Source organism: Equus przewalskii, chromosome 8 (genome assembly GCF_037783145.1).
Source record: "Equus przewalskii isolate Varuska chromosome 8, EquPr2, whole genome shotgun sequence".
Taxonomy (NCBI): Eukaryota; Metazoa; Chordata; class Mammalia; order Perissodactyla; family Equidae; genus Equus; species Equus przewalskii.
In genome coordinates, this window is record NC_091838.1 from 42,982,532 (window position 1) to 43,007,450 (window position 24,919).

General features: G+C 37.5%; 1 protein-coding gene across 17 annotated transcripts in view; it reads left to right on the forward strand.

Annotated features, from left to right (window-relative positions):
• Nucleotides 1-22,267, forward strand: part of NDUFAF6 (NADH:ubiquinone oxidoreductase complex assembly factor 6) — a 42,921-nt gene extending 20,654 nt beyond the window's left edge. For 9 of the 17 annotated variants that reach the window (XM_070630672.1, XM_070630676.1, XM_070630680.1 and 6 more), the window contains 7 exons: nucleotides 662-784; nucleotides 4,650-4,706; nucleotides 8,368-8,470; nucleotides 9,764-9,897; nucleotides 10,784-10,885; nucleotides 12,959-13,015; nucleotides 17,264-22,267. In XM_070630672.1, coding sequence (XP_070486773.1) covers nucleotides 662-784; nucleotides 4,650-4,706; nucleotides 8,368-8,470; nucleotides 9,764-9,897; nucleotides 10,784-10,885; nucleotides 12,959-13,015; nucleotides 17,264-17,392 — 705 coding nt within the window. In that variant the 3' untranslated portion in view covers nucleotides 17,393-22,267. Of the gene's footprint in view, nucleotides 1-661; nucleotides 785-1,412; nucleotides 1,545-4,649; nucleotides 4,707-8,367; nucleotides 8,471-9,763; nucleotides 9,898-10,783; nucleotides 10,886-12,958; nucleotides 13,016-16,459; nucleotides 16,678-17,263 lie in introns of those variants that run through there. The other 8 variants (XM_070630686.1, XM_070630684.1, XM_070630687.1 and 5 more) reach the window with 3 other exon arrangements.
• Nucleotides 22,268-24,919: the final 2,652 nt, after the last annotated feature.

The window sequence follows — 24,919 nt, forward strand, 5'->3', positions numbered from 1 at the left end:
ATCAGGATTCAGAATAAGGTCCACATGTTGCACCTGGTTGATCTCTCTCTTAAATTTCTTTTAATCTGATTATTCTCTCTCCCTCTCTTTGTTTTGTTTTCTTGCAGTTTATTTCTAGAAGAATATCTCCTATTTTTGAATGCAGACCTTGCAAAAATTTTTGAATAAGCACCAAATAATTTGCAGCTTTTACTTAGGAAATTCATAGTGCCAATGATTTAACTGATGTATACCTTCAAGGAAAAATTAAAATACATGTATAGAATTAAGCTTTGTTTTTGACTGAATTATGTGATTATGAAGTCACAAATACTGATTTTTTGAGACCGTAAACAGCATTTATTGAAGTTTTTTGTTTTAAAGTTTTTCTTTGTTTTTCTTTATCTTTTTTTCTTTTTTGAGGAAGATTAGCCCTGAGCTAACATCTGCTGCCGATCTTCCTCTTTTTGCTGAGGAATATTGGCCCTGAGCTAACATCCATGCCCATTGTTCTCTGCTTTATATGTGGGACACCTACCACAGCATGGCTGGCCAAGTGGTGTGTAGGTCCTCACCTGGGATCCAAACCAGCAAACCCTGGGCCACTGAAGCGGAATATGTGAACTTAACTGCTGCACCACTGGGCCAGCCCCTTATGAAAGTTTTTAAACCCTATTTACAGGTTAAGGACTTGGTCTCTGAGAAAACAATTGGACTGATGCGAATGCAGTTTTGGAAGAAAACTGTGGATGATATATACTGTGACAATCCACCACACCAACCTGTGGCCATTGAACTATGGAAGGTAAAAAATAAAAAATGCTACTTTTAATTTGTAAGACTGTTATTTGAGCATAGTTTTGATGCAATTTGGATAGTGGTGATGGGGGAGCTATCCTGAGAATATTCTTAGGCTTGTGTAATGTTCAGATCTATGTTAGTTTTTAAAATTTTATTTATTTTTATTATTTATTTATTTATTTTTTTTGAGGAAGAGTAGCCCTGAGCTAACATCTACCACCAATTCTCCTCTCTTTGCTGAGAAAGACTGGCGCTGAGCTCACATCCGTGCTCATCTTCCTCCACTTTATATGTGGGACGCCTACCACAACATTGCTTGCCAAGCAGTGCCACGTCCGCACCCGGGATCCGAACCGGTGAACCCTGGGCCACCAAAGTGGAACATGCAAACTTAACCACTGTGCCACTGGGCTGGCCCCTGTAAATAGTTTTACATTAAAGCAGTTGTATGGATCTCTCATTCATAAACAGCCATGCAGAGTTTAGAAATATGCTAAAACTATGAAAGGAGGAAGGGAATTAGGTGCTGTTAGTCTCTGATCTCTGTCCCCATTGTAATATGTTGAGTGCCAGAAGACAGTTTCTGTAACAGGAGCCACTGACAGTCTTGACAGTGGTACACCTCTTCTCAGGTCTGCATACCAGCAGAGGCAGGCCCTGTTTCTGGGCCCCAGATTGACTTCACAGAGCCCCAGTAAGGATGGAAAGCCAGGCTCCCCCGCGACCCCCACTGGGGACTGAGAAGAAAAAGTGGATGGGAAGCTGTGAGTATTAGATTAGTTGTTTACCTCCATTCATCCTACTTCAAGAACCTTGACCTAGGTGACTCAGTTTAGAGAAAGTTTCTCTGAAATCCAGAAACCTGTTTATTTTTTTATACACAAACTTGGCTGCAGTAGAGGTTTGTGTTAAGACTTGCATTGAAGGTTCTGGCCTTTGTCAGGAAATATCATGGAAGATCTGAGATTCCTTTGACACAGATTTATCTTGCCTTGGCTTCTCTTAAAAAAACAAGATGACATATCTGAATTACAGAATGTTTAGATATATGCCAGTTTTTCCAATTTTAATAGCTACTTAAATTTTGATTTTGATGTTTTCCAGCTTTCTGATATGACTGGTGTTGAAGGTTAATATGAATATTTGAAAGAAGCAGGTGGTGTTCAGAGCAGTTGTCCCTATTGCCTGTTCTCTGTTCTGCTGGAGCATATGCTCTTGTGCCACTGTCCACTAAAACTTTCCACTGGTTCTTTGAAGGCTGTCAGGTTCTTAAGAGGATTAAATAGGGAACCAGTGACAATGTGTTGTCCAGAGGGCACTTTCCTGCCACCTTGTTTCATTGGTGCTTTTTGGTAAAAAATAGTTGAATATCTGTAATTTCTTATACCTATCATATGGGCTTCTCCATTTCTCTGTGTATTAATATTAGATGCAGTTTGAATATATGTTTATAGCCAAGGTTTTTATTCTATTTGACTTCTGTTTTCAGAGTTCTTGATGTTTTATTCAGCAGGTTTGCAGCTGCTTATATATGTTTATTTTTTCCTTGATCTCTGATTTCCTTCAGAATCAGACAGAAGAACTACATTTTGTGACCAAGGAACCGCAGCCATTATAGCCTCAGCCTTGAGTAAATAGGAATCTGACTTTTTAATGATTAAGTATTTTTTAAGTACTTTTATGTTCCAGGAATGGTGCTTGATGTGTGGTTACAAAGATCAAATGTGCTCTTTGCCACTCAGACACGTAAAAAATAAAACATGATCAGAACTGTGTAATGACTGAGGAATCTCAGGCTGGTTCCTGGGACTGGGGAGAGGAGCCTGTGGGGAGTCCTGCTATGTAGTAGTCATAGTGCTGGGAGCACCTCAGAACCAATTCCACACTGCCCTTTTAGCTTCTGTTAGATTTCTCCCAGGCAAAGTGGGCTCCGCTCTCCATGCTTCCACCCTTTGTTGCATAAATGTGCATTGATGAGCATGCTAGACTTTACATTTTATTATCAATCACATCTTAGAGTCTTAAAGTATAGGATATTCCTAAGACTTTGTTTCACTACCATATTTATTTACTGTGAGAATATTCTTAGTGTTGGCAAGAAAACTGTTTTTAAAACTTACTTGGAAATAATTTCAGACTTTCAGAAAGGTTACAAAATTTAAAATAGTACACTTCTTTACCCTTTATCCAGATTCACCTATTGTTAACATTTTATCCTATTAGTTAATCATTTGTGCAGTGTTCACTCACATGTGCATATGTGCTCGTGTGTGTGTGTGTGTGTATTTTCACACTCATAATTTTTCTCCTGAATAATTTGAGTATAAGTCACATACATCATGGCCCTTTATTCCTAAATACTTTAGTATTTCCTGATGTTCTCTTATATAACCAGAACAGAAATTGACTTTTGTAAATTTAACTTTGATAGGACACTTTTATCTAGTTTTCCATTTATATTCTAATTTTGTCAGTTGACCCAATAAGGTCCACTATAGTATTTTTCTGTCTGGTATAGGATCCAATCTCGGGTCAGGTGTTTAATTGTCATGTCTCTTTGGCCTACTTTAACTTGAAACATTTCTGTAGCTTCTCTTTGTCTTCTATAACATTGATAGTTTTGAAGAGTATAGACCCTCACTTTTTCTTTTAGAACAGTCCTCATTTTGGATTTGTCTGATGTTTTCTTATGGTTAGATTCAGTTTATGCAATCTTGGCCAGAATACCACATAGGTGATGTGTTCTTCTCAGGGTATCACACCTGGAGGCACACTTTGTCCATCTGTCCTTGCTTGGCATTGTTAATTTTCATCACCCAGTCAAGATGTTGCCTGGTTTTCCCACTGTAGAATTAGAATTCCCCTTGCAACTAATCAACTTTAAGACTATGCACGTATCATGCTCCTCTTCAGTATCTCCCTAAACTTAGCAGTCATTGATGGTTCTTATCTGATTCAGTCTTTACTATTATGACTGTAAAATGATAATTTCCCAACTCTAGCACTCTGTCCACATTACCAGTTGGTTCTTGACATTCTGCTATGAGCAAGAGCTCTTAATCTCCTGTATTTATTTGTTTGTTAATTATTGGTGTGGACTCATGAATTCCTGTTTTTTCTAGTAGTTTGTAGTTTGTTACTATACTTAATTATTTTGGCTTCAGATTGTCCCAGATTTGGACAGTGGGAGCCCCTTCAAACTGGCTCCTGTGTCCTTAAGCCATGCACCCCTGTCATTCTTTTGAGCACTTTCTATTTTCTGGGATAGTGAAATATTCTAGTATCATCTTGACTCTCCCCTGCCCCATCTCTGGAATCACCCATTTCTCTAGCGCCCTGTTTGCTTTGGGGAGAATGGTGTTAGAGACCAAGATCTGGGCACTAGATGTGCTCTTTCCTTCTGGAGCGTCTTACTTGTTAAGAGAACGCTGCACTCTGCAGATTATTTTCTTTGGACTTTTAGTTACTCTTTTCATTTTTGGAGAAGTGGTTATTTTTGCTAAATAGAATCTTTATCCTATGGAAAAAAGTTTGTGTGTCATACGCATAGAAGTCAGAATGCATCACCTAACAGAAGCTCGGTATTTAATTCTTGATTGAAAGTGGAATCATTGAATTACTAATAGTATAAGAAGAAAAGCTTAGTGGAAAAGTTTTGGATATATTATCTTTACTTGGAAATGTTTTGAAATGTTTTGTAGGGACGTTTTCTTTTTCCCTGATATTTCTTTAACACAACTGTCCATCTGGTGATGAGTTATTACAAATGTTCCCTTACTTAGTTTTGCATTGGTTTGTTTATTTTATTCAGGTCTCCAGAAGTCATTTCTAGTACTTGCTAAAAACTTACAACACTCTTGTTTTTTTAGGCTGTCAAAAAACATAATCTGACTAAAAGATGGCTTATGAAAATCGTTGATGAAAGAGTAAGTTGAAATTGCTCAAGTCTTAAATTTTTTCTTCCTTTTTAGTCCTTAAGCTAATTCTCCAGGGAGGAAGTGTTTTAATCTATGAATTATATTTTGGAGGAAGGAAAGTTTTAGAGAACTGTGCCATTTTATCCATTCTCTATCACTGTGTGCTGCCCACCTTAGCCACCTGCCCCTGCACCTTGAGACAGATAAGACAGAGACAGGCACCCAGGCAGAGGTAGGTGTATGCACACCCATACTCTACTGTTTTGGTTTTTTTAAATGGAAGTTTTCAGACTTATTCAGAAGTAGAGAGAAAGTGTAATGTACTTTGATGTACCTGTCACCCAACTTTAACAGTGATAAACATATCTAATCTTGTTTCCTAAATATTCTACCAACTCCCCTCACCGAGCCCCATTGGATTATTTTAAATTAAACCCCACACATCGTATCATTTGATCTGCAAATATATATGTATCTTCAAAACATAAAAACTTTTAAAAACATAACTACAATACAATTATCATACCTTAAAAAATTACAGGTAATTCCTTAATATCATCAGAACTTGAGTAGGTATACACGTACCCTTATGTATACCCAATACTTAGATCTCTGTCCCAATAGTAGAGGGAACAAAGAAAATCTGATGGTTCTAGTGAGGAAACCTAAACCAGGTTCTTGGAACTGAGTTCTAGTTCCAACCAAGCATGCAAATTGCTCTGTGGCCTGGGCTAACTTGTATCATCTTTCTGACACGTTGTTGGCTCAGTGTCCTCATTGGCCTGATATTGATCACCTACTGTGTCATGAAAGTGTAAGTTTAGTTAGTTTATTTGGATACAATCTATTAATAACTATAGGCTATAGTTATAATAATACAAGCCAAAATGAGAGAGAATGATTTCAATATTTAAAAAAATTGCTTAGTTGGCCTATAGAGTTAATTAGCATTAAGAAGATCTGTTTTTTCAGGTGTCTTCTGTTTTTATGAGGTAAAGAAAATTAGAGCACTCAAGACAGAGATAACTTTTTTGTTTAAGGGAAAATAACATTTGGCATTTGTAGAGAGAGGTGTTTAACAGTAAAGGACTGGGCTCAGTCTCCCCGCATTGATCTGTAGATTCATTGCACTCCCTATACAACTTCCAGCGGCCTTTTTCTGCAGAAATTGAAAAGCTGATCCTAAAATTCATAATGAAATGCAGGGTACCCAGAATCACCAAAACAGTCTTGAAAAAGAACAAACTTGGAAGACTCTCATTTCCTGATTTCAAAGCTTAACTGCAAAGTTACAGTAATCAAATTGTGTGGTATTAGCATAGCATAGACATATAGATCAATGGAATAGAATTGAGAGTCCAGAAATAAAACCATATATTTATATTCAGTTGATTTTTGACAAGGGTGTGAAGATAATTCAATGGGGAAAGAATAGCCTTTTCAATAAATAATACTGGGACAGCTGGATACCCACAAGCAAAAGAACAAATTTGGACTCCTACCTCACACCATATACAAAAACTAACTCAAAATGGATCAAAGACCTAAATGTAAGAGTTAACACTGTAAAACTCTTAGGAGAAAATGTAGGTATAAATCTTTGTGTCTTTAGGTTAGGCAGTGATTTCTTAAATATGATACCAAAAGCATAAGCAATTAGGAAAAAAAATAGATAGGGACTGGCCCTCTGGTGTAGTGGTTAAAGTGCAATGCACTCTGCTTCGGCAGTCCAGGTTCGCAGGTTTGGATCCTGGGCGCAGACCTACATCACTTGTCAGCCATACTTTGGCGGCAGCCCACATACAAAATAGAGGCAGATTGGCACAGATGTTAGCTCAGGGTGAATCTCCCTCAGCAAAAAGAAAAAAAGAGGTAGTTGGACTTCTTCAAAATTAAAAACTTCAAGAAAGTGAAAAAACAATCTATAGAATGGGAGAAGATGTTTGCCAGTTATATATTTGCTAAGGGTCTACTAGTATCTAGAATACGTAAAGAAGTCTTGCAGCTCAACAATAAAAAGACAAATAACCCAATTTAAAAATGGGAGAAGGATTTGAGTAAAGATTTCTCCAAGGAAGATCAACAAATGACCATTAACCCCCTAACAAGATGCTCAACATATTTTCATTAGAGAAATGCAAATCAAAACCACAATGAGCTACCACTTCATACCCCTTAGGATGGCTATAATAAAAAAGACAGACAATAAAACGTTTGTGAGGATGTGGAGAAATTGGAAAGCTTCATACATTGCTGATAGGAATGTAAAGTGATGCAGCCACTTTGGAAAAATAGTTTGGCAGTTCTTTAGAAGGTTAAACATGGTTATCATAGAGCCAGCAATTTCACTCCTATGTTTATACCCAAGAGAAATGAAAACTTATATGTCCAAACAAAACTTTTACCACAAATGTTCCTAGCAGCATTAGTCATAATAGTCCAAAAGTGGGAACAACTCATGGCCTGTCAATGAGTGAATAAACTAATGTATATCCATATATTGGAATATTAATAATTTCTTCAATTAAAAAGAATAAGGTACTGATAGATGCTCCAACATGGATGAACCTTGAAAACCTGCTAATTGAAAGAAGCCAGGTACCAAAAGCCACATACTGTATCATTGCATTTTTATAAAATGTCCAGAACAGACAACTCCGTGGAGACGGAAAGTAGAGTAGTGATTTGCCAGAGCATGTGGGGAGGGGGAAATGAGAAGTGACTGCTTAATGGATATGAGGTTTCTTTTTGAGGTGATAAAAATGTTCTGTAATTAGATAGTGGTGATAGTTGCACAACTTTGTGAATATATTAAAAGACACCAAATTGTATATTTTAAAAGGGTAAATTTTATAGTATGTGAATTATGTCTCAATTTTTAAAAATGTAAAACATTTGGACGTATTTTTTTTTCTGGGATCATTGCTAGTGCCATTTTCTCCTGATTTAAAAAATGGAGGAAGGAGCAGGTTGCATTGGCAATAGAGTCTTTGTAGATGTATTATTATAAAAATGGCTAGATGTTCTTGCTGTACGATTTACATTTTTCTGTTTCTGGAATATAGTGTGTTCAGGTAATCAACCTTGTTACTTTATTGAGCATGGTTTCTTTTTGGATACGGAGTCTGGATGATCTCATTTCTTTTTCTAAGCACCTTTTCTTTATTTATAGAATGGGCTTAACAGTCAAAATGTATGGATTTGAATCCTATCTCCACCATTTATTAGCTATATGCCCTTGGGCATATTATTTAATGTGTCTAGGACTCAGTTTCTTCATCTGTAAAATAGAAAAAGTATTCATTCCTTATCTTTGGAGGGAGTTGTTAGGATTAAGAAGACAGTGTCTGAAGTGCTTGAGTAAGAGCTCGGTTAAGTCAGTTTCTCATGATACTTTGAACTTTAGAAGGAATTAAAAATTAAGACAACACAATGTCCATGATGTTTTGTTCATTGAGATTATTCCTGAGGTATTATTTTGAGGAGTGATTTGTAGGTATTGAATGTGTAAGACTTTAATATTTTATCTGTATTTTAATCTTATTTTGTGCTAAATATATACTAATATTTTAATTCTCTATTATTCAGTTCTTTAGGGCAAAAAATAGTGCCTTTTCTTTATAAAATATTGACAGTCAGCAAACTTTATTTGCATTTTGTTTGACTGTAGGAAAAGAATTTGGATGACAAAGCATATCGTAATATCCAGGAACTGGAAAGTTATGCTGAAAACACACAGAGCTCTCTTCTTTATTTAACACTAGAAATATTGGGTAAGTTTTTTTTTTTTCTATTTTATACTCCTCTTTTTCAAAGAAAACACCTTTCAGACTTCACTCTTTCATAATTTGACAATCTAACCAGTTTAACACTGAAGTTTTTCTTTGCACTGTCTATAGAGGAACAGCAATTTTTTTTTTTGAGCAAGAAAGGGAATATATGTCTTTCTTTGAAGTACAGGCTAATCCGAATACTCAGACTCTCAGAAAAGTACTTGAGCTACCTCATGGGAATACTGTAATTAATGATCTGGGAATTACAGGTGATTCTGCTTTGTTTTTTGAGGAGGATTAGCCCTGAGCTAACATTTGCTGTCAGTCCTCCTCTTTTTGCTGAGAAAGACTGGCCCTGAGCTAACATCTGTGCCCATCTTCCTCTACTTTATATGTGGGATGCCTGCCACAGCATGGCTTGCTGAGCAGTGCCATGTCTGCACCCCTGATCCGAACCAGCGAACCCTGGGCCGCTGAAGTGGAATGTGTGAACTTAACTGCTGTGCCACTGGGCCGGCCCCTTGATTCTGCTTTTTTATAAGAGCATTTTGTACGGTTTGGAAGGGCTGTGGCCTGACTCTTCCTTCCCTGTCAATAGTACTTCCCCATGTAAAAAAAAGGAAAAAAGTGGAAGAAATAAAACTGCATTTCTAAAAGTTTTTATGAGGTTTTTCTTTTTCTTTCCTTTTTTTTAAAAAATAAGTAATTTAGATGGTATTTTTCCTAATCTGACTTTGTTCTACGTTGGTGAGATCTTATTGTAACGAGGAAATTATTTGGGCCAACAGCAATACCATCTCTTTTGAAGAAGGTAGTATATCTTTATGTCACCCTAAAGGAATAACACCAGTCCCTATTGAATTTCCCAGTTCTGTTCAGCCTGCACATTTGGTGACATGTTTGCCAGCACAATGAAAGGAGGGCACAGAGAGCAGAATGTTTGTTAAGCGCATACTTAGAATGAGGCCATATGGGAATTGCATTGAGGAGAAGAAATGAAAGACTTGTAGTATTTTTCCATGATAGCTGATTAAAATTCTAAATGTGTTCTTGATGTGTTGTAGTCTGAGGAAAACTCATTTAAAAGTTGAGGTTCAGAAACCTGTTAGTGGTAAACGGTCAATTTGTCTTTCTGCCCAGTTTTGCTCTCATAAATCCCATTTTTGAGATATAAAACGTAGGATAAACAACTGCTTTTACATGTGTAGGTGATTTCTCTAAACTGCTTTCATTGATTTGTTATGCATTTAAAGAGAAAAGAGTAGTCCTGTTGTTTAATTTCTGAAATCATAGGTATAAAGGATCTTCATGCAGATCATGCTGCAAGTCACATTGGAAAAGCACAAGGCATTGTCACTTGCTTGAGAGCAATGCCCTATCATGGTAGCAGAAGAAGGGTGTTCCTTCCCATGGATATTTGTATGCTGGTAAGGCTGTTACTTGTACCCTCTAATAATTTACCTCGGGAATGTGGGGATGTCATCTCTTGGTTCTTTGCTTAGTCTGTTCAAGTAACTGCTTTGAAACGAATGTTAGTGCTTTTTTTGCTCCAGAGTTATCAAGTCAGAATGGTATCAGTCAGGCATTTGAGGTCTGTGGTAGAGCTATGAGTAAGGAGTTCCAGAGAACCTCACTTGGTGTAGCTTCATGTTGATGCTTTACTGCCTTCCAGGCAATTCCAGTAATCATTCCTAGTGTTCACCTTAACCCGTTCTTTATTTTATTTTAAAGGAGGAAGTAATCCATTAAAAAAGAGTATTGTTTATGAGAACTTTTGTTTTCTGTATGAGATTCATTATTGTCTGTTCTTTTAAACTTATTATATGTTTTCTTGTATATTTTTGTTCTACCTACAACTGTTGTTAATTAACATCCTGTTGCGTATTCTTCCAGGAGTGTGTGTGTATGTATGTGTATCTCTGTGTTCACACACACGCATATTTATACACATATGTATATTTTTAAAATAAAATAGGCATTATACTGTACATACTGTTCTATCATCTGTTTTCTTGAGCTAAGTTAGTTTTTCTTGTTTGTTTTGTTTTTTTAAGATTTTGTTTTTCCTTCTCCCTAGAGCTCCCCAGTACATAGTTGTATACATTTTTTAGTTGTGGGTCCTAGTTGTGGCATGTGGGACGCTGCCTCAGCATGGCCTGATGAGCAGTGCTAGGTCCGCACCCAGGATCTGAACCCTGGGCAGCTGAAGCGGAGTGCGCGAACCCAACCCCTTGGCCATGGGCCTGGCCCCAAGCTAAGTTAGTTTTAACTTTGCTTTTGCATTCCTAATATAATGTATATTTTCCCACACAGCATGGTGTTTCACAAGAGGATTTTCTACGAAAGAACCGAGATAAAAATGTGAGAGATGTGATATATGACATTGCCAGCCAGGCCCACTTACACCTAAAGCATGTAAGTAGCCTCTTTTTGCCAAATTGTTTAGGAAACTATCATTTCTAGGTATGGCTATCCTTAGAGCATTGTTGTAGTATTCTCTACTTGGTGGTCTGTATTCTGTCTCTCACTGAAATCCTGGTAGATTTATCTCAGGGACTACTGTAAACTTTCTCCAGTTTTTAAAAATCACCCTTTCTCCTTTTCAGCGGATGCATATACCCTTTACTGAGTCAGTCAAGCCTGAGCTTCCTCAGCTGGGCTCCCTCTGATCCATCTGCTCACCGTTTCTCTGTCTCTCAGGGAACAGCGTGTCTCTCTGCCTTGCCTAGGGCAGTGCCTCTGCTACCTCCTCCAGGACCTTGCATCCTCGGCAGTTCCCAGATGGTGTTTTCAGCTGGCCTCTCTGATAACTTGCCCCTTTTATCTTCTGGTTTGTTGCTACTGCCTTCTGAAGTTACAGGCAGCCTGTGAACCCTTCTTTTTCTTATTTTTCCCTCCCAATTAACCTCTTTTTGAATAATTGGTTTGCATTCATTGTTACCTCAAGGCCCTCACCACTCTGGCACTTTTCATTGTGCTATTATTTAGCTTCCATCCTGCCTTCACTAGTAATAATCTCCTTATTGCCGCATTTAATGAATGTCTGATTTACAAAGAGTAGATGTTTGTATATTTATATATGTATGTGTATGTGTATACGTCCATGTCCACATCCACGCACACACACCCACACACAACAGAGGTAGCATCAACCAAACATGATAACTGTTTGGATTGTAGCAGGATCAGGAAGAAGGAAAGTTGAAGCCTGCACAGAGCTCAAGTATAGATGGTGATGGTGCCATTCAGAGACTACAGTGAAAAAGCGGTGCTATACAAGATGCTGATCAGTAGACTTTGGACTAGCTGCTGGACCTCATTGAATTTAAAGGGATTAGAGGACATTTAGGAAGATAGGCTATTGAAGAATGCAGGATTGTGACTTTGGAAGGTCAGAACTGGAGATAGAGATTTAGGACTCATCCACATAGAAGGCTTATGGTTAAAGCTCTTAAGTTTGGATGGTGTTGCCCAAGGAGAATGTGCATCTAGACAAGAGGATGGATGAAGGGCAGAACCTGTGGGCCTTCCTCCATTTCTCAGGTAGAAGAGGAAAGGGCTATTTATTAAGAAGAAGGAAAGAATGAGCAAAGAAGTGGGAGAACTGAGTCAGTGTCTTGGAAACCAAGGGAGGAGCAAAGTCCAAGAAAGGGGAATGTTAAAGTTTTGCATGCTACATAGAGATTGAAGAGAAAAGATGGGTATGGTTATTAGTAAATCGTAGATGGTCTTGAAGAGAGCTATTTTAATGGACAGGGGTAAAACTAGAGTGTAGCGGGTTAAGAAGTGAGTCAGTAAGTAGGGGCGGCATCTGACAATATAAATGAAGACCTGGAGACAGGAGTGGGCTTGGTGAGTGTTGGATGATCGGCATCGGCCTGAGGGGAATTAGGGTAGGGCTTCACAGTCCAGAGTGGTCGGGAGTTGGCTTGGATAGATGAGGTTAGAGTCAAGATGTGGGGACCTTTGAATTCCAAGGTGAATAGTTGAGACTTGATCTAGCAGGGAGTTAGGTTAAAGTAAAAATAAAACAATGACTGAAGGACATTAATTTGGCTGGCTGTATGGAATGAATTAAAGGTTGGGGAACACAGAAGCAGGAAGATCAGCCAGGAGGATCTTAGGTTCGTGTAAACAGGAGAGAATGATGATTTCAGCTGGGGAAGTGCTGGGACTTAACGCAAGTTATTTCTTCATTTACCGCTTAGCACGGAGCTAGAGGGTCGCAGTTATGTTATAAGGTAGAAAAGGCCAAAGCCAATCTGTAAAAAGAATGGAATTCCTCATGTAGAACTTTTTCCTGAGTCCTTTAGGCTTAGAAAGTTAATCCTAATCGGCAGGAGATGAGAGCTGTTTTTTACTTTTGAGAGAGGCACTAGCCCTGTTGTTAAACTGCTAGTGTTGTTTCATGTTCACTTTCAGAGGGAACAGGTTTGTTTCCAGAAATATTTATGTTTCAAACCAGTTTCCTTTTGTCTTCCTTTTTAGGCGAGGTCCTTTCACAAAAGTGTTCCTGTGAAAGCATTTCCTGCCTTTCTTCAGACGGTAAGTGGATTAACAGAGAAGACTGTTTAGTTAACGAAGCAGATGCGTGTGATATCTTTTTCTCTTTTATAAGGTTCCCAATGCAGTTCTTTACTTTGGAGTCTTTGTTTTTGTTTCCCTCCCTTACTGTGGGTTTTGTTAGTTGCCTTCTGACTAATAATGGTGATGGTCATGCCTTATTTCCCAGAGGCAGGTGAGTGGAGTCATCATTAGTGCTGACTACAGCCAGACTGCATCGGTTTGCATCTGTTTTGCCACTTACTAGCCATGGAACCTTAAGTTCCTTAACCACTGTGTTCCTCAATTTCCTCAGATAAAATAGAAATCATAGGAGAAACTACCTTATAGGATTATTAGGCTACTTACAGCTATCTAAGTATTACTTATTCTATTAATTTTTTTCTCATAGTGACCGTATTGTAGCACTGGTTCCTGAATAGTCGTTCACAGACCAATGGAATAACCTGGAAAGCTTTTAAAAAATAGAGATTCTTATTAAATAAGACTCTTGGGATTGAGGAGCGGGGTATTCCTAGGAGAATCTGCGATTTTAAAAACTTCTCCAGCGGCCGGTCCTGTGGCCGAGTGGTTAAGTTTGTGCACTCCACTGTGGTGGCCCAGGGTTTTGCTGGTTTGGATCCTGGGCACGGACATGGCACCACTCGTTAGGCCACGTTGAGGTGGCATCCCACATGCCACAACTAGAAGGACTTGCAACTAAGATATACAACTATGTACCAGGGGGGATTTGGGGAGATAAAGCAGGAAAAAAAGAAAAAAAAAGATTGGCAACAGTTGTTAGCTCAGGTGCCAATCTTTAAGAAAAAGAAAAAAGCTTGCCCACAGTTGTTAGCTCAGGTGCCAATCTTTAAAAAATAAAAAAATTTGAAAAATAAAATAAAAATAAAAACTTCCCCAGATGATTCTGATGTGCAGCCAGGTTTGGGCACCATTGTTGTAAGATACATAAAGAAATGAGAATAGCTTCCAATTATTTAGCATCTATTATGGACAGGCTCTGAGCTAGGTCATTTTTTACAGTATTCCTAGACATCCTAGGCACGGTTTACTTCATTTTATACATAGAAACCAAGGTTAAAAGATTTGCGATCTTTGAAAATTGAAATTTCATGCACTTTGTACAATACCAAACGTATCTTCTACCTTTTTCCCTAAAATATATTTAAAGATTCATTTCTGTCCCTTCACATCTTCTGTCCTGAGTCTCAGATCTGACTATTTGAAATCATTTTGTTTCTTTACTGGGTTTGCTTATTATAGAAGTAATATATTAATGTTTTAGATGTTCACTTAATATAAGAGGAGGCAGAAGAAGAACTCAGAATCCTCTCACAGTTCCATCCTTTCCAGAGATAATGTCTGTTCATCTTTCTGGACCTTTTAAAAAGTTCATGTAATTACATGTATGTTTTTTGTATAAATGGGGTGTCAAGCATCTCTTTATGTGTCAATGAAAATTGTTCTATATCACTGTTTTTGATGGTTATTTGGTCTTCATGGTTATTTGGTGATGTGCCATCACCTGTTTTAACTTTCTCTCTAAGTTAAGCTCCATGAAGGTTAAGGACTTTGGTTTGTTCACTTCTGTGAAAATGGTTGTTCTCAACTCTGGATGCCCATTAAAATCACTTGGGGAGCTTCCAGAAAAAACCTAAAACAATGTTGGGTCCCTCCCCAAACCAGTTAAATCACAGTATCTAAGAGGTTGGATCCAGGCATTGATACTTTTTAAAAACTCCCCCAGTAATTGTGAAATGCAGCTAGGCTTGAGAACCACTGACTTGGACTAGTGGTTCACATGATGTGGTCCCTGGACCAGCAATAACTGCCTCACCTTGGAACTTGTTAGAAATGCAGGTCTTGGGCCCCACTGCAGCCCTACTGAATCAGAAACGCTTGAGGCTGGAGCCCACCTCTCAGTTTCCATTCTGTGCCACGAGAAACTGAAGGGACTACATGGTGGTTCCGGAGGGACTGCTTCTATCCTACATCTTCATTCCAGCTGGGGCACATTCTGTTAATTATGTTGTTCAAAGAAAAGGTTTTACTGTTTAAAAAACTATTTGAAAATGACTAGTCTAGGGTCTAGTATGTTCTCCATAGATGAGGTTTTAAGCCATATTCAGAAATTGTGATGTCTGAGAATTTCCCAATGAATTTGTTACCTTGAACAGTTTATTTACCAGTAGACAAACTTTCCTTTGAACCAAATTTGTGAATGTCCATTTGAACTCTAATTTTGAGGTCACATTTCATCTGTATTTTAAGGGAATCTTCTCCTGATTATAAAAGGAATACGTTCTCATGATAGAGATTTGGACAATCTAAAAAGAATATTAGAAGAAAATAGCAATCACCTGTAATTCCAGAACCCAGAGATAAATGCTATTTATTCTGTTTTTTTAATGAATTTTTGTGTATAGTTGAAATAACACTTTATATGTCAGTGTTCTATTTATCAAGCATTTAACCACATCATTAAAAATATCTATAAATACAGTATTTAATGGCTGTATAGTATTGTATCATGTCCCTGTACCTTGATTTCATTAGCTTCCTTAAAATTGGGTAGTATAAAACTGTTAAAATGAACATAATAGAATTTGTAAAGATGGAAAGTTGATCACAATATATTAAGTGATAGAAAAGCAGGTTACAGAACATGATGAATAACACAAGCTCTTTTTGTCCACAAAGAAAGAACGTGTGAAAGAAAGTACACTAAAATATCTTCAGTTTTTTATTCTTATAAAATGTTTAATATTTGATATCTACAAATGAATATGATATATTTATATATGTATGCATGTATTATAAAGCATAACATAGTGAAAACCCATGAACTCCCTCTCAATCCAGGAACTAGAATATCACTATTAAATTGCACTCATGTGTTTTCCCCATCTCATCCCCTTGCCTCTTGCCTTGCTCCTCCAAGAAGCTATCCTGAATTTTGTATTTATTATTCTCTTGCTTTTATTCGAAAAAAGCTTTCCCCCATTTTATGCATTCCTAAACAATACATTGCTTAGTTTTGGTTTTGAGCTTTATAAAAATGGACCAATTTCTGTTTCTGTCTTCTAGGTTACACACAGACACACGTTTCTACGATTTATCCTTATTATTGCTTCTAGCTATAGCACATTCATTTCACTGCAGCATAATATTTCATTGTGTGAACAGTTTATCTTTTTTTTGTCAAAGAAAACTTCTGGGTTGTTTCCAGGTTTTTTGCTAATATAACACAAGGCAGCTGTTCACATTCATGCACATATCTCCTGTTGTACATATTTATAAGTTCAGGGTTTAAAAAGTGGGTATTTTTTTGTATGTACACTCATCTGTTTATAAGCATATAGAAAAAAAAGTCTGGGAGAAAATATAATCCTTTTTGTTTTCTTTTTGCTCATCTGTATACTCTAGAGAATCCACAGGCATGATCTCTGTTGGAGTCACAGGTTGTGCTGCAGAACTCTGGGGGGAGCTGTGCACATGGACTGAGAAGGGAGTGGTGCCTCTTACAACTGTGCGGTGCAAAACCAAGCGGCTTCTCTGTTTAATAAAAAAGTTACTGAAATAAAATAATTTATAAATTAATAAAAATAACTGAAAACCATAAAATAAAGAGCACTGCTCATCGTCAATGTTTCCCATCCTGCCCACATCCCAATGAAAGCTTTATCAAGTTTTGTGTGATGGGGGAAGCATGGGGTGACATTTATAGGGACCTATGATTGTTCTCCATGGTTGTAAAATCTTTTCTAGCAAGAACATGGAGACCCATAAACTTTGTGCACAAAATAATTTTTTAAACAAACAACTTGAGCTTCCCCTCGTGGCACAATGCGTTTCTTCGGGCAGGGAGTGGTGGTGGTGTCTCTTTTCCTTGGTTGAAACATCTCTTTTGTATTCTACAGAATCTAGTAATAAGACTTGGCAAACTAATTTCTCTAACCTTTTACATTTTGACCAGAACACAATAACTTTTGATGAGAGTTGGCTTGAGAGTTCTAGTACTAGCTCTATGACCCTGTTTTACTGATCTAAGAGAAACTTCGTAGATGTCTTTATTTTCCCTCTTCCTTTTAAAATTCTCATTTAAATTCTTAGCGTGTGGAAGACCATCTCAGGAAAACTAAGATAGCCTTAATACTTGTAACTTTTCTATAGTTTCTTTTAAAGACGTAACCATTCTATGACCCAGTGACCATTATTCTCTTTTTCCAGGTTGCTCTGGAGGACTATTTAAAGAAAATTCAACAAGTGGATTTTGATATATTCCACCCATCTTTACAGCAGAAGAATACATTACTTCCATTATCTTTGTATATTCGGTCATGGAGAAAAAGATATTAAAATAATTTTATAATATTTGTATTAATTTTACTTTTATTCATTTTACAAAAGTATACTAGTTAGTATTCTTGTTTTGCAAACAATAGGAACTGACTCTCTACTTAAGGAGAAACGAATTTATTCAGTGGATGTCTGTAGCTCACAGAATTGATGAGAAGTTGCTGTGGGGATAGGGTGCCAAGATACTGCTGATATTCTGCCTCAGGCACCCTCATTGTCACCACCAGCCCAGACAGTGTCTGCTATACCATCTCTGTGAAGTCCGAGCCCCAGGAGGGAGCATTGGTTTAGCTGTGCTTAGGCTGCAGGCCATGCTTCAGCCACCAGAGGGCAGGGAGAAGGAATGTCTCCTCCATTCCTTGCCCTTGGAAAAGGGGGAAAGGGCTCAAGTAGTGCTGGGTTTGCACGCTGAGCAGCCAGAACTCAGGTGTGCTTTACAGCTGGGTCACAAAGAATGAAGTTAATATTTGAAGAATGTCAGTCACTATGTTGAGGGCTTTATATTCCTAACATTTAATCTTTACAGCTCTATGGAAATGTATCCATGATGATAATTGCTTTAAAGTAAGACAGTTGGCTGGCAAGAGCTGGAATCCTAGTTTGACTTTTAAGTTTGGCTGATACGAAAGCTTTTACTTTTTTGTTAACCCCACTGCTTTCCTGTCTGTCATCCAGTATTATCGTGATCATGAACAAAATGGTATTGAACAAAATTATATTAACAAAGTGTGTATTAATATAAATTATATTAACAAAATTGTATTGAATATTGATTAATGGGATAGTACATTTTTAAAAACTAGTATACTAGTTGAGCTTCCTGGTTATAAGCTCTGTGCTGTATACTTTTACCAATGTTCTCATTTTGTCTTTAAAACTCTATGAAATAAGGAATGTTTTTGGTAATTAAAAAATTTAAATTGTAAAATACATGCTAATTACAAAAAACCCCAAAATTGTTTGCATTGCTGCTAATTGGCAGATGTGGACTCTGAATGGGTCTCTGCCTCCCAAGACCAGGATTATGCTACAGTTTCCTTTTCCTGCCTTTTCAGTAGTCTTGCCTCTGGCCCACTCACACCTCTGGGGACTGTTCCTCTATCCCATTTCTCTTAAGCGTTTGGTTTCAGCTATGAATTAGCACCTAGTTCAATTGTGACTTAGTGATGGCTTAAAATATTTCATTTTTGCAAATAGAACTTAAACTGAGGACAAGAACACGTTGTTTTATTCATCTAGGGATCCCCCAGTACTTAGAATGGTTTCTGATTTAGAGAAAGTAGAGATTAACAAATGAGAGATTAATAGATGTATAATTGAATGAATGTGAAATGTGGTTGATGGTGATGCTGAAAGAATATCCTCTTGTTTAATTCTGTGGCTTTAGAAAGCCTTTTAGCTTATCTGGAAAAGGCAAGTACAAGGAAATGGGACACATTTCCTCTTGGGATTCTGAATGATCCAGGGTTGAAGAGTTCATTAGAGATAGTCTTTGTTAGTAGTAAGCATTGTCTGTGGGTCCTCCCAGGTTAAATTTGGCAGCAGTTAGCTGCTAAGCATCTTGGTTGCTATCTAAGGGTCTTTAAAAAAAAGAGTTTAAACACTCAACTGGATTACTGGATTCTTTCCTGGCTCAGAAGCCAATTTACTATTAAGTAAATAATTTCAAAATATTTTCTAAGCTGTTTTAAATTTGATGCTTAGAGATTTGGAAGAACTGAAGTTTCCAGCGTCCCAGATGTAAGCTGAAGTTTAGTTCAGAGACAGTTACTATAGTATTTCCTGGCATGAAAGATACTCCCTTATATGGTGCAACATTCTTTTTCATTTTTCAAATCTGTTTTTTTATTAGAGCATTTTAAAGGAGTCAGATATATTTTCAAACCATTTAAGGTGTATTTTAATATGAATTGGTGGAGAGTAACAGATAACAAATGTTAAGTAATATTTTACTTACTATCACTTACTATTTACTTATTATTACTATTACTTATTAATTAAGTAATAAATTACAAATTAATCTCAATGTAGGTAAAGTTGCATACCATTATAAAATGTTTTGGATAGTTCCCAATCAACTGACAATATTCTTTCTCTCCTTTTGGTTAAAGCTTTCCTTTTGATGAGGTTAAATTACTCTTGAGAAATACAACAGCAGCTAACACTTACTGAGCGTGAACTGGGACAGGTGGTGTGCTCTGGACAGTAATCTTTACAGAGAAAGTAGGTCTTCATTTTCCAAATGAAAAAGCTGCCTCAGAGATGTTAAGTTCAAGGTCACACAGCCATTAGAACTAGAGCTGGATGCCAAACCCCTGTTAGTTCAATGCCAATGCCCACAACCCATGTATTTTTGCCATTCTTGAGATTGTAAAATAAACTGCCAAGTTTAAAAGCTCAAGGGCACAACTTTTTTCAGAAGTAAGTATTACTGCATAAAGTTTAGGTGCAAATTGGGTAAAAAAGTAGTTACTATATAAATTCCAGCTACAAATTAGGTGAGAGAGAAATAGGCAACTGAAATAGATATTAAGTTCTGGTCACTGGGTATATTCAGGAAGGGCACGTCACCACTTTTGAGGTCAAAGAAGGTTTCCCAGAGGAGGTGGCCTGTGAGGAGTGCCAGGAAGGTTGGATAGGAGCCAGGGTGTGGGATGGGGGTGTAGATGTTGTGGGGAGATCCTGGCTGAGGAAGTAGTGTGAACAAAGGCCAGGAGACAGAATGGATAGCCTATGTCAAAATGCTTAATTTTTTGGTTTTTAACTTAGTAGAAAGAACAGAATGTAATGTCCAGAGTTCTTAGGAAAGTTTGTGAATAAAAAGTGGCCACATCCCCTGGTCTAGTGAAACATTTTGAATTAAGATCAAAGACTTGGGAGTTTATATTTTGCCATTTTAGCAAATCCCTAGATGCCCTTGGGTGGTTTTAGCTCATATAAATAGTACTTCTCTGAAGACTCTGGCCTAATCAGTTGCCTGGTCCAGAAAGATCTACAGAGTTGTAAACATTATGCAGATGGTTATTGAAAACATAAAAAAGTTATCCTTATTTTGGAGAATAAACATTGTAACACTGTTTGTTACCTGTAAGGAGGACTAAGCAAGAAACCACATACACCTAGAATTGAGAAGGATATCAGAGGTGGAGCAGAGGAGTTGGGAGAGTGACTGTGAGAATATATTAAATAACTTGGACCCTTCACTCTACCTGCATTTTTCTATAATGAACATGTATTTCTTGGGTAACTGCAAAGCTACTTCTTAAAAATTAAGACCCTTTGAATGAGAGAGAGTGGTAGACAGGGACTGTGATTAAATTTGTGGGACAATGAATAGGTGGATGGACGTGAATTTTTCTATCAAATCTATATATATTAGTTGAGTTTGTTCAGTGACCAAAAGCAATAATATTTGGCACAAATGATTATGTAACTCATTCTGTAGTATAAGCTGAATAAAGCAATTTTAAAAGTTTATATACAGAGCAGTAGAATATAGTGCTATGAAGCACTTAAGAGTGTGGGCTCTGGGGGATCCTGGCTGCCGGGGTGCAAATTCCAGTTCCACCACCTAATAGCTGGGTTACTTCAGCAAGTTATGTGAACTCTCCCATGCCTCAGTTTCTCCATTTGTAAAATAGGCAAAATCTTAATATCAACCTCACTGGTTGTGAGGGGTAAATGAGTTAATATATGTAAAGTGCCTGGAACAGTGACCTACTTGTAGTAAACGATAAATAGTGTTAATGTTATTATGCAAACTGGCATCCTGACCCAAATTAGGCTTGCAGGCATATTTTGTTTCGCAGGCATAGCATTTGAAAAAGAATGAGAAATTGAATGCCTTTAGACAGAAGTGTACTCTCCACTTGGCCACAGGTCCCAGCATGAGCTACCATCCCACACCCAGCCTGATTCATACGTTCATGTTACCTGCTTAGTCTATAAGCACTTCAGTTTGTGACTAGTGGTTTATTAGAATTTGTGGATGGTGGATTAATAACAAGTGATTGCCAGCTCAAGGCTAGTTCTGCAAAGCGTAGCCCTGCTTTCTCCCCAAAAGCTGACTGCATTTTAACCATTGTTCACTCGTCTGTCCCTCGCTTAGCCAAGTTCTCTGAGTGCAAGACAATGTTTTATTATTCTTTGTATCCTCTGAACCTGCCGTAGATCCTGATGCTGCTCCATAAATCTTTGTGGTCTGAATGAACAAGTTGTAGTATTAGGTGGGATGGTAGCCTCTCAGGGAATGTTACTGGGTTGGGGCTGACATGTGAAGGATGAACTGGAAGTGTGTGTCAAAGATGTGACTTTGGCAGTGCATACGGCATTTAAGAAACTAGTTGTCCACAGGAAAAAAACACTTTCTTTTTCTTTTTTTGTATCTATATTAGGCGATGGATGTTAACTAAACTTATTGTGGTGATCATTTCACAATATATGTAAGCCAAGACATGCTGTGCACTTTAAACTTATATAGTGCCGTCTGTCAATTATATCAATAAAACCGAAAGGAAAAAAAGAAACTAGGCTGTCAGGTGTGATTGGAAAGCAGGGTATGAGGAAGAAAAAGTGATGCTGGAAAGATAAATTGTAGACACATTAAGGTGTTTGGATGTTAAGAATGGCATGAAATTTGATAATAAGTATCTCATAAATGTTCCATAACATATTTTGTGTATATGCTTATGGATATTATTGGCATTTTTTCCTAGTGTGATCATGTCTTTAGATAAGCAGTACCTTTGGAATCAGATATGAGATAGAATGTCTTTATCCCTATTTGATAAGTCTGTGGGTTGACTTTTTATTACCCTGTACAAATACTGTTTTCCTTTGAGTCACCCTTTTCTCATTAAACAGTCCTGCCTTGGTGCACTGTGTGTTTTCCCTTTTATTTTTAATCACAATTTTTCCAGCTGCTTAGTTATATAATAATATCCTGTGTGTTTAAACACAGGCCTACAGATTGAATTTCTCCGAGAACAAGTTCAAGAGCTTTTTAAAACGACAAGATCTTGTTTATGGGTGCTACAAAGATTCTTTTTTTTTTTGGAGGACTATTAGCCCTGAGCTAACTACTACTGCCAATCCTCCTCTTTTTGCTGAGGAAGACTGGCCCTGAGCTAACATCCATGCTCATCTTCCTTCACTTTACATGTGGGATGCCCACCACAGCATGGCTTGCCAAGCAGTGCCATGTCCGCACCTGGGATCCAAACCGGCAAACCCCAGGCTGCCGAGAAGCGAAACGTGCGCACTTTACCGCTGCGCCACCAGGCCGGCCCCGCTACAAAGATTCTTTAGGAACTCAACATTAATGATTTGAGAAGCTATTTCACTACATCTTCTATTCATTTCTTGTTGCAGTGGTTTTATCCTATGCTAATCTTCTAAGTTGACTAATAAGTTGAGAAAGTTCTCACTTAATCAACATAAAGACACTTCCTCCACCCGGTTCTTGTAAGCTGTTCCATGTAGTTGTTAGAAACAGATTTGTTTGACTCTTGGTTTAGGGGAATGTATACTCTTTCCTGAGAGATCATTTCAAAAAAATTAATGTGTTTATTTTCTTTTTACACAAGCAACTTACATGTGCTCATTGCAGAAATCTTGGGGGGAAAATAAATACAAAACTATAAAGGAAAAATATTTTTTATTTATTTGTTTATTTTTTTGAGGAAGATTAGCCCTGAGCTAACATCTGCTGCCAATCCTCCTCTTTTTTCCTAGGAAGACTGGCCCTGAGCTAACATCCCTACCCATCCTCCTCCACTTTATATGTGGGACGCCTACCACAGCATGGCTTGTCAAGTGGTGCCATGTCTGCACCCGGGATCCGAACTGGTGAACCCCAGGCCACAGAAGTGGAACATGCACACTTAACCCCTGTGCCACCAGGTCGGCCCGGAAAAATATTTTTTAAATCAACCATAGTTTTACCAGGTAAGAGATAACCACCATTAGCATTTTGGTCTGTATCCTTCCAATCTTTTTCCTTGGCATACATATAATATAGAAAATTGATATATTCTGTATATGATTTTTTAGTCCACATTTTAGCTTAGTAATACAAACATCATATTACTAAAATATTAGTAAAAAAATTAGTAAAAAAACAGGTCATAGGAAAATATTCGTAATAATTTTTACTCAACAGAACGTAATTTAGTGGGATGGTATCTCATTTTGTAATTATAATCCAAATGTACCTATGGCCTCCAGCCTTCTGAAGTCAGCCTTTCCTTTAATAACCGAATCAAGTTGTTCAGGCCACCATCCCATGTAATATTCTGTGAAAAGCCTGCATAATAACCTTTGCCAATATTTGTAAGGATTTCCAGGGTGGAATGGAACCTTAGGATTTATGTATTTCTATCACTTCTCAGTATAGTTTCATTTGCCTTTATCTTATGGACGAATTTAAACATCATCTATATATTTAAAAGCCATTTGTTTATCCTTTGATTTAATTTTTTAATATTCTTTGCCCACTTGAAGATTATAAAAAACGTTTCTGCCATGATTTATTTTAGTATTTTGTGTTTTGATTTCTTACATTTGGATCCACATGGAATGAATTTGAAGCAAGATGTGAGGTGGATCTGCAGATGGTTGCCCAGTTGAACCAGTTCCCTCAGCCATCTTGAGTATATACTCAATTTCCATATATATTTGAATCCAAAGTGTATTTTAAATAAATTAGAGGAGGTCACTTTTTAAGGAAATGTTCTCATAACTCCTTTTTATTAAAAAATAAAAGACTCTTCAAGAAGTGGATAATCACTCTCCAGTTGATCATTCTTCATAAATCTTTTTTTTGAAAAATTACTGCTTGGGGCCGGCCCCATGGCTGAGTGGTTAAGTTTGCGTGCTCTGCTTTGGCAGCCCAGAGTTTCACTGGTTTGGATCCTGGGCGCAGACCCAGCACTGCTTGTCAGGCCATGCTGAGGCGGTGTCCCACATAGCACAACCAGAAGGACCTACAACTAGAATATACAGCTATGTACTAGGAGGGTATGGGGAGAAGAAGAAGGAGAAAGAAAAAGATTGGCAACAGATGTTAGCTCAGGTGCCAATCTTTAAAAATAAATTTAAAAAATTACTGCTTGTCCAGAGTGGCATATTCTGGAGCATCAATCAAATTTTAGTCAATCTGGTCAGCTTTCTGTTTCACTGTCTCACTAGAAAACTTTAAGAAAGACATTTTTTCCTCCTTGGTTTCCTCTTTCTTCTCTCTCCCTCTCTCTTTGCTTCCTCAAACAGTGAAAAGGTAACAGAAGAGAGGAAGAGGATAAACCTGAAGCCTGTAAACCACACTGCAAGTTAGCGTGCCTCTGAGCAAAAACTTGACACAGTACACAGTTCTAAATCATCTTGACTATCTGTTTTCTTTTTTTCTCTTGGTTTTGGACAGGAACAAAATAAAATAGGATTTTCATTTTGTTTCCTGAAGGGTTAGCTCAGATGTGAACCATAATAAACAAGAGAAGTGGCATCCTGGGCCCTGAGCTCGACCTAGGAATA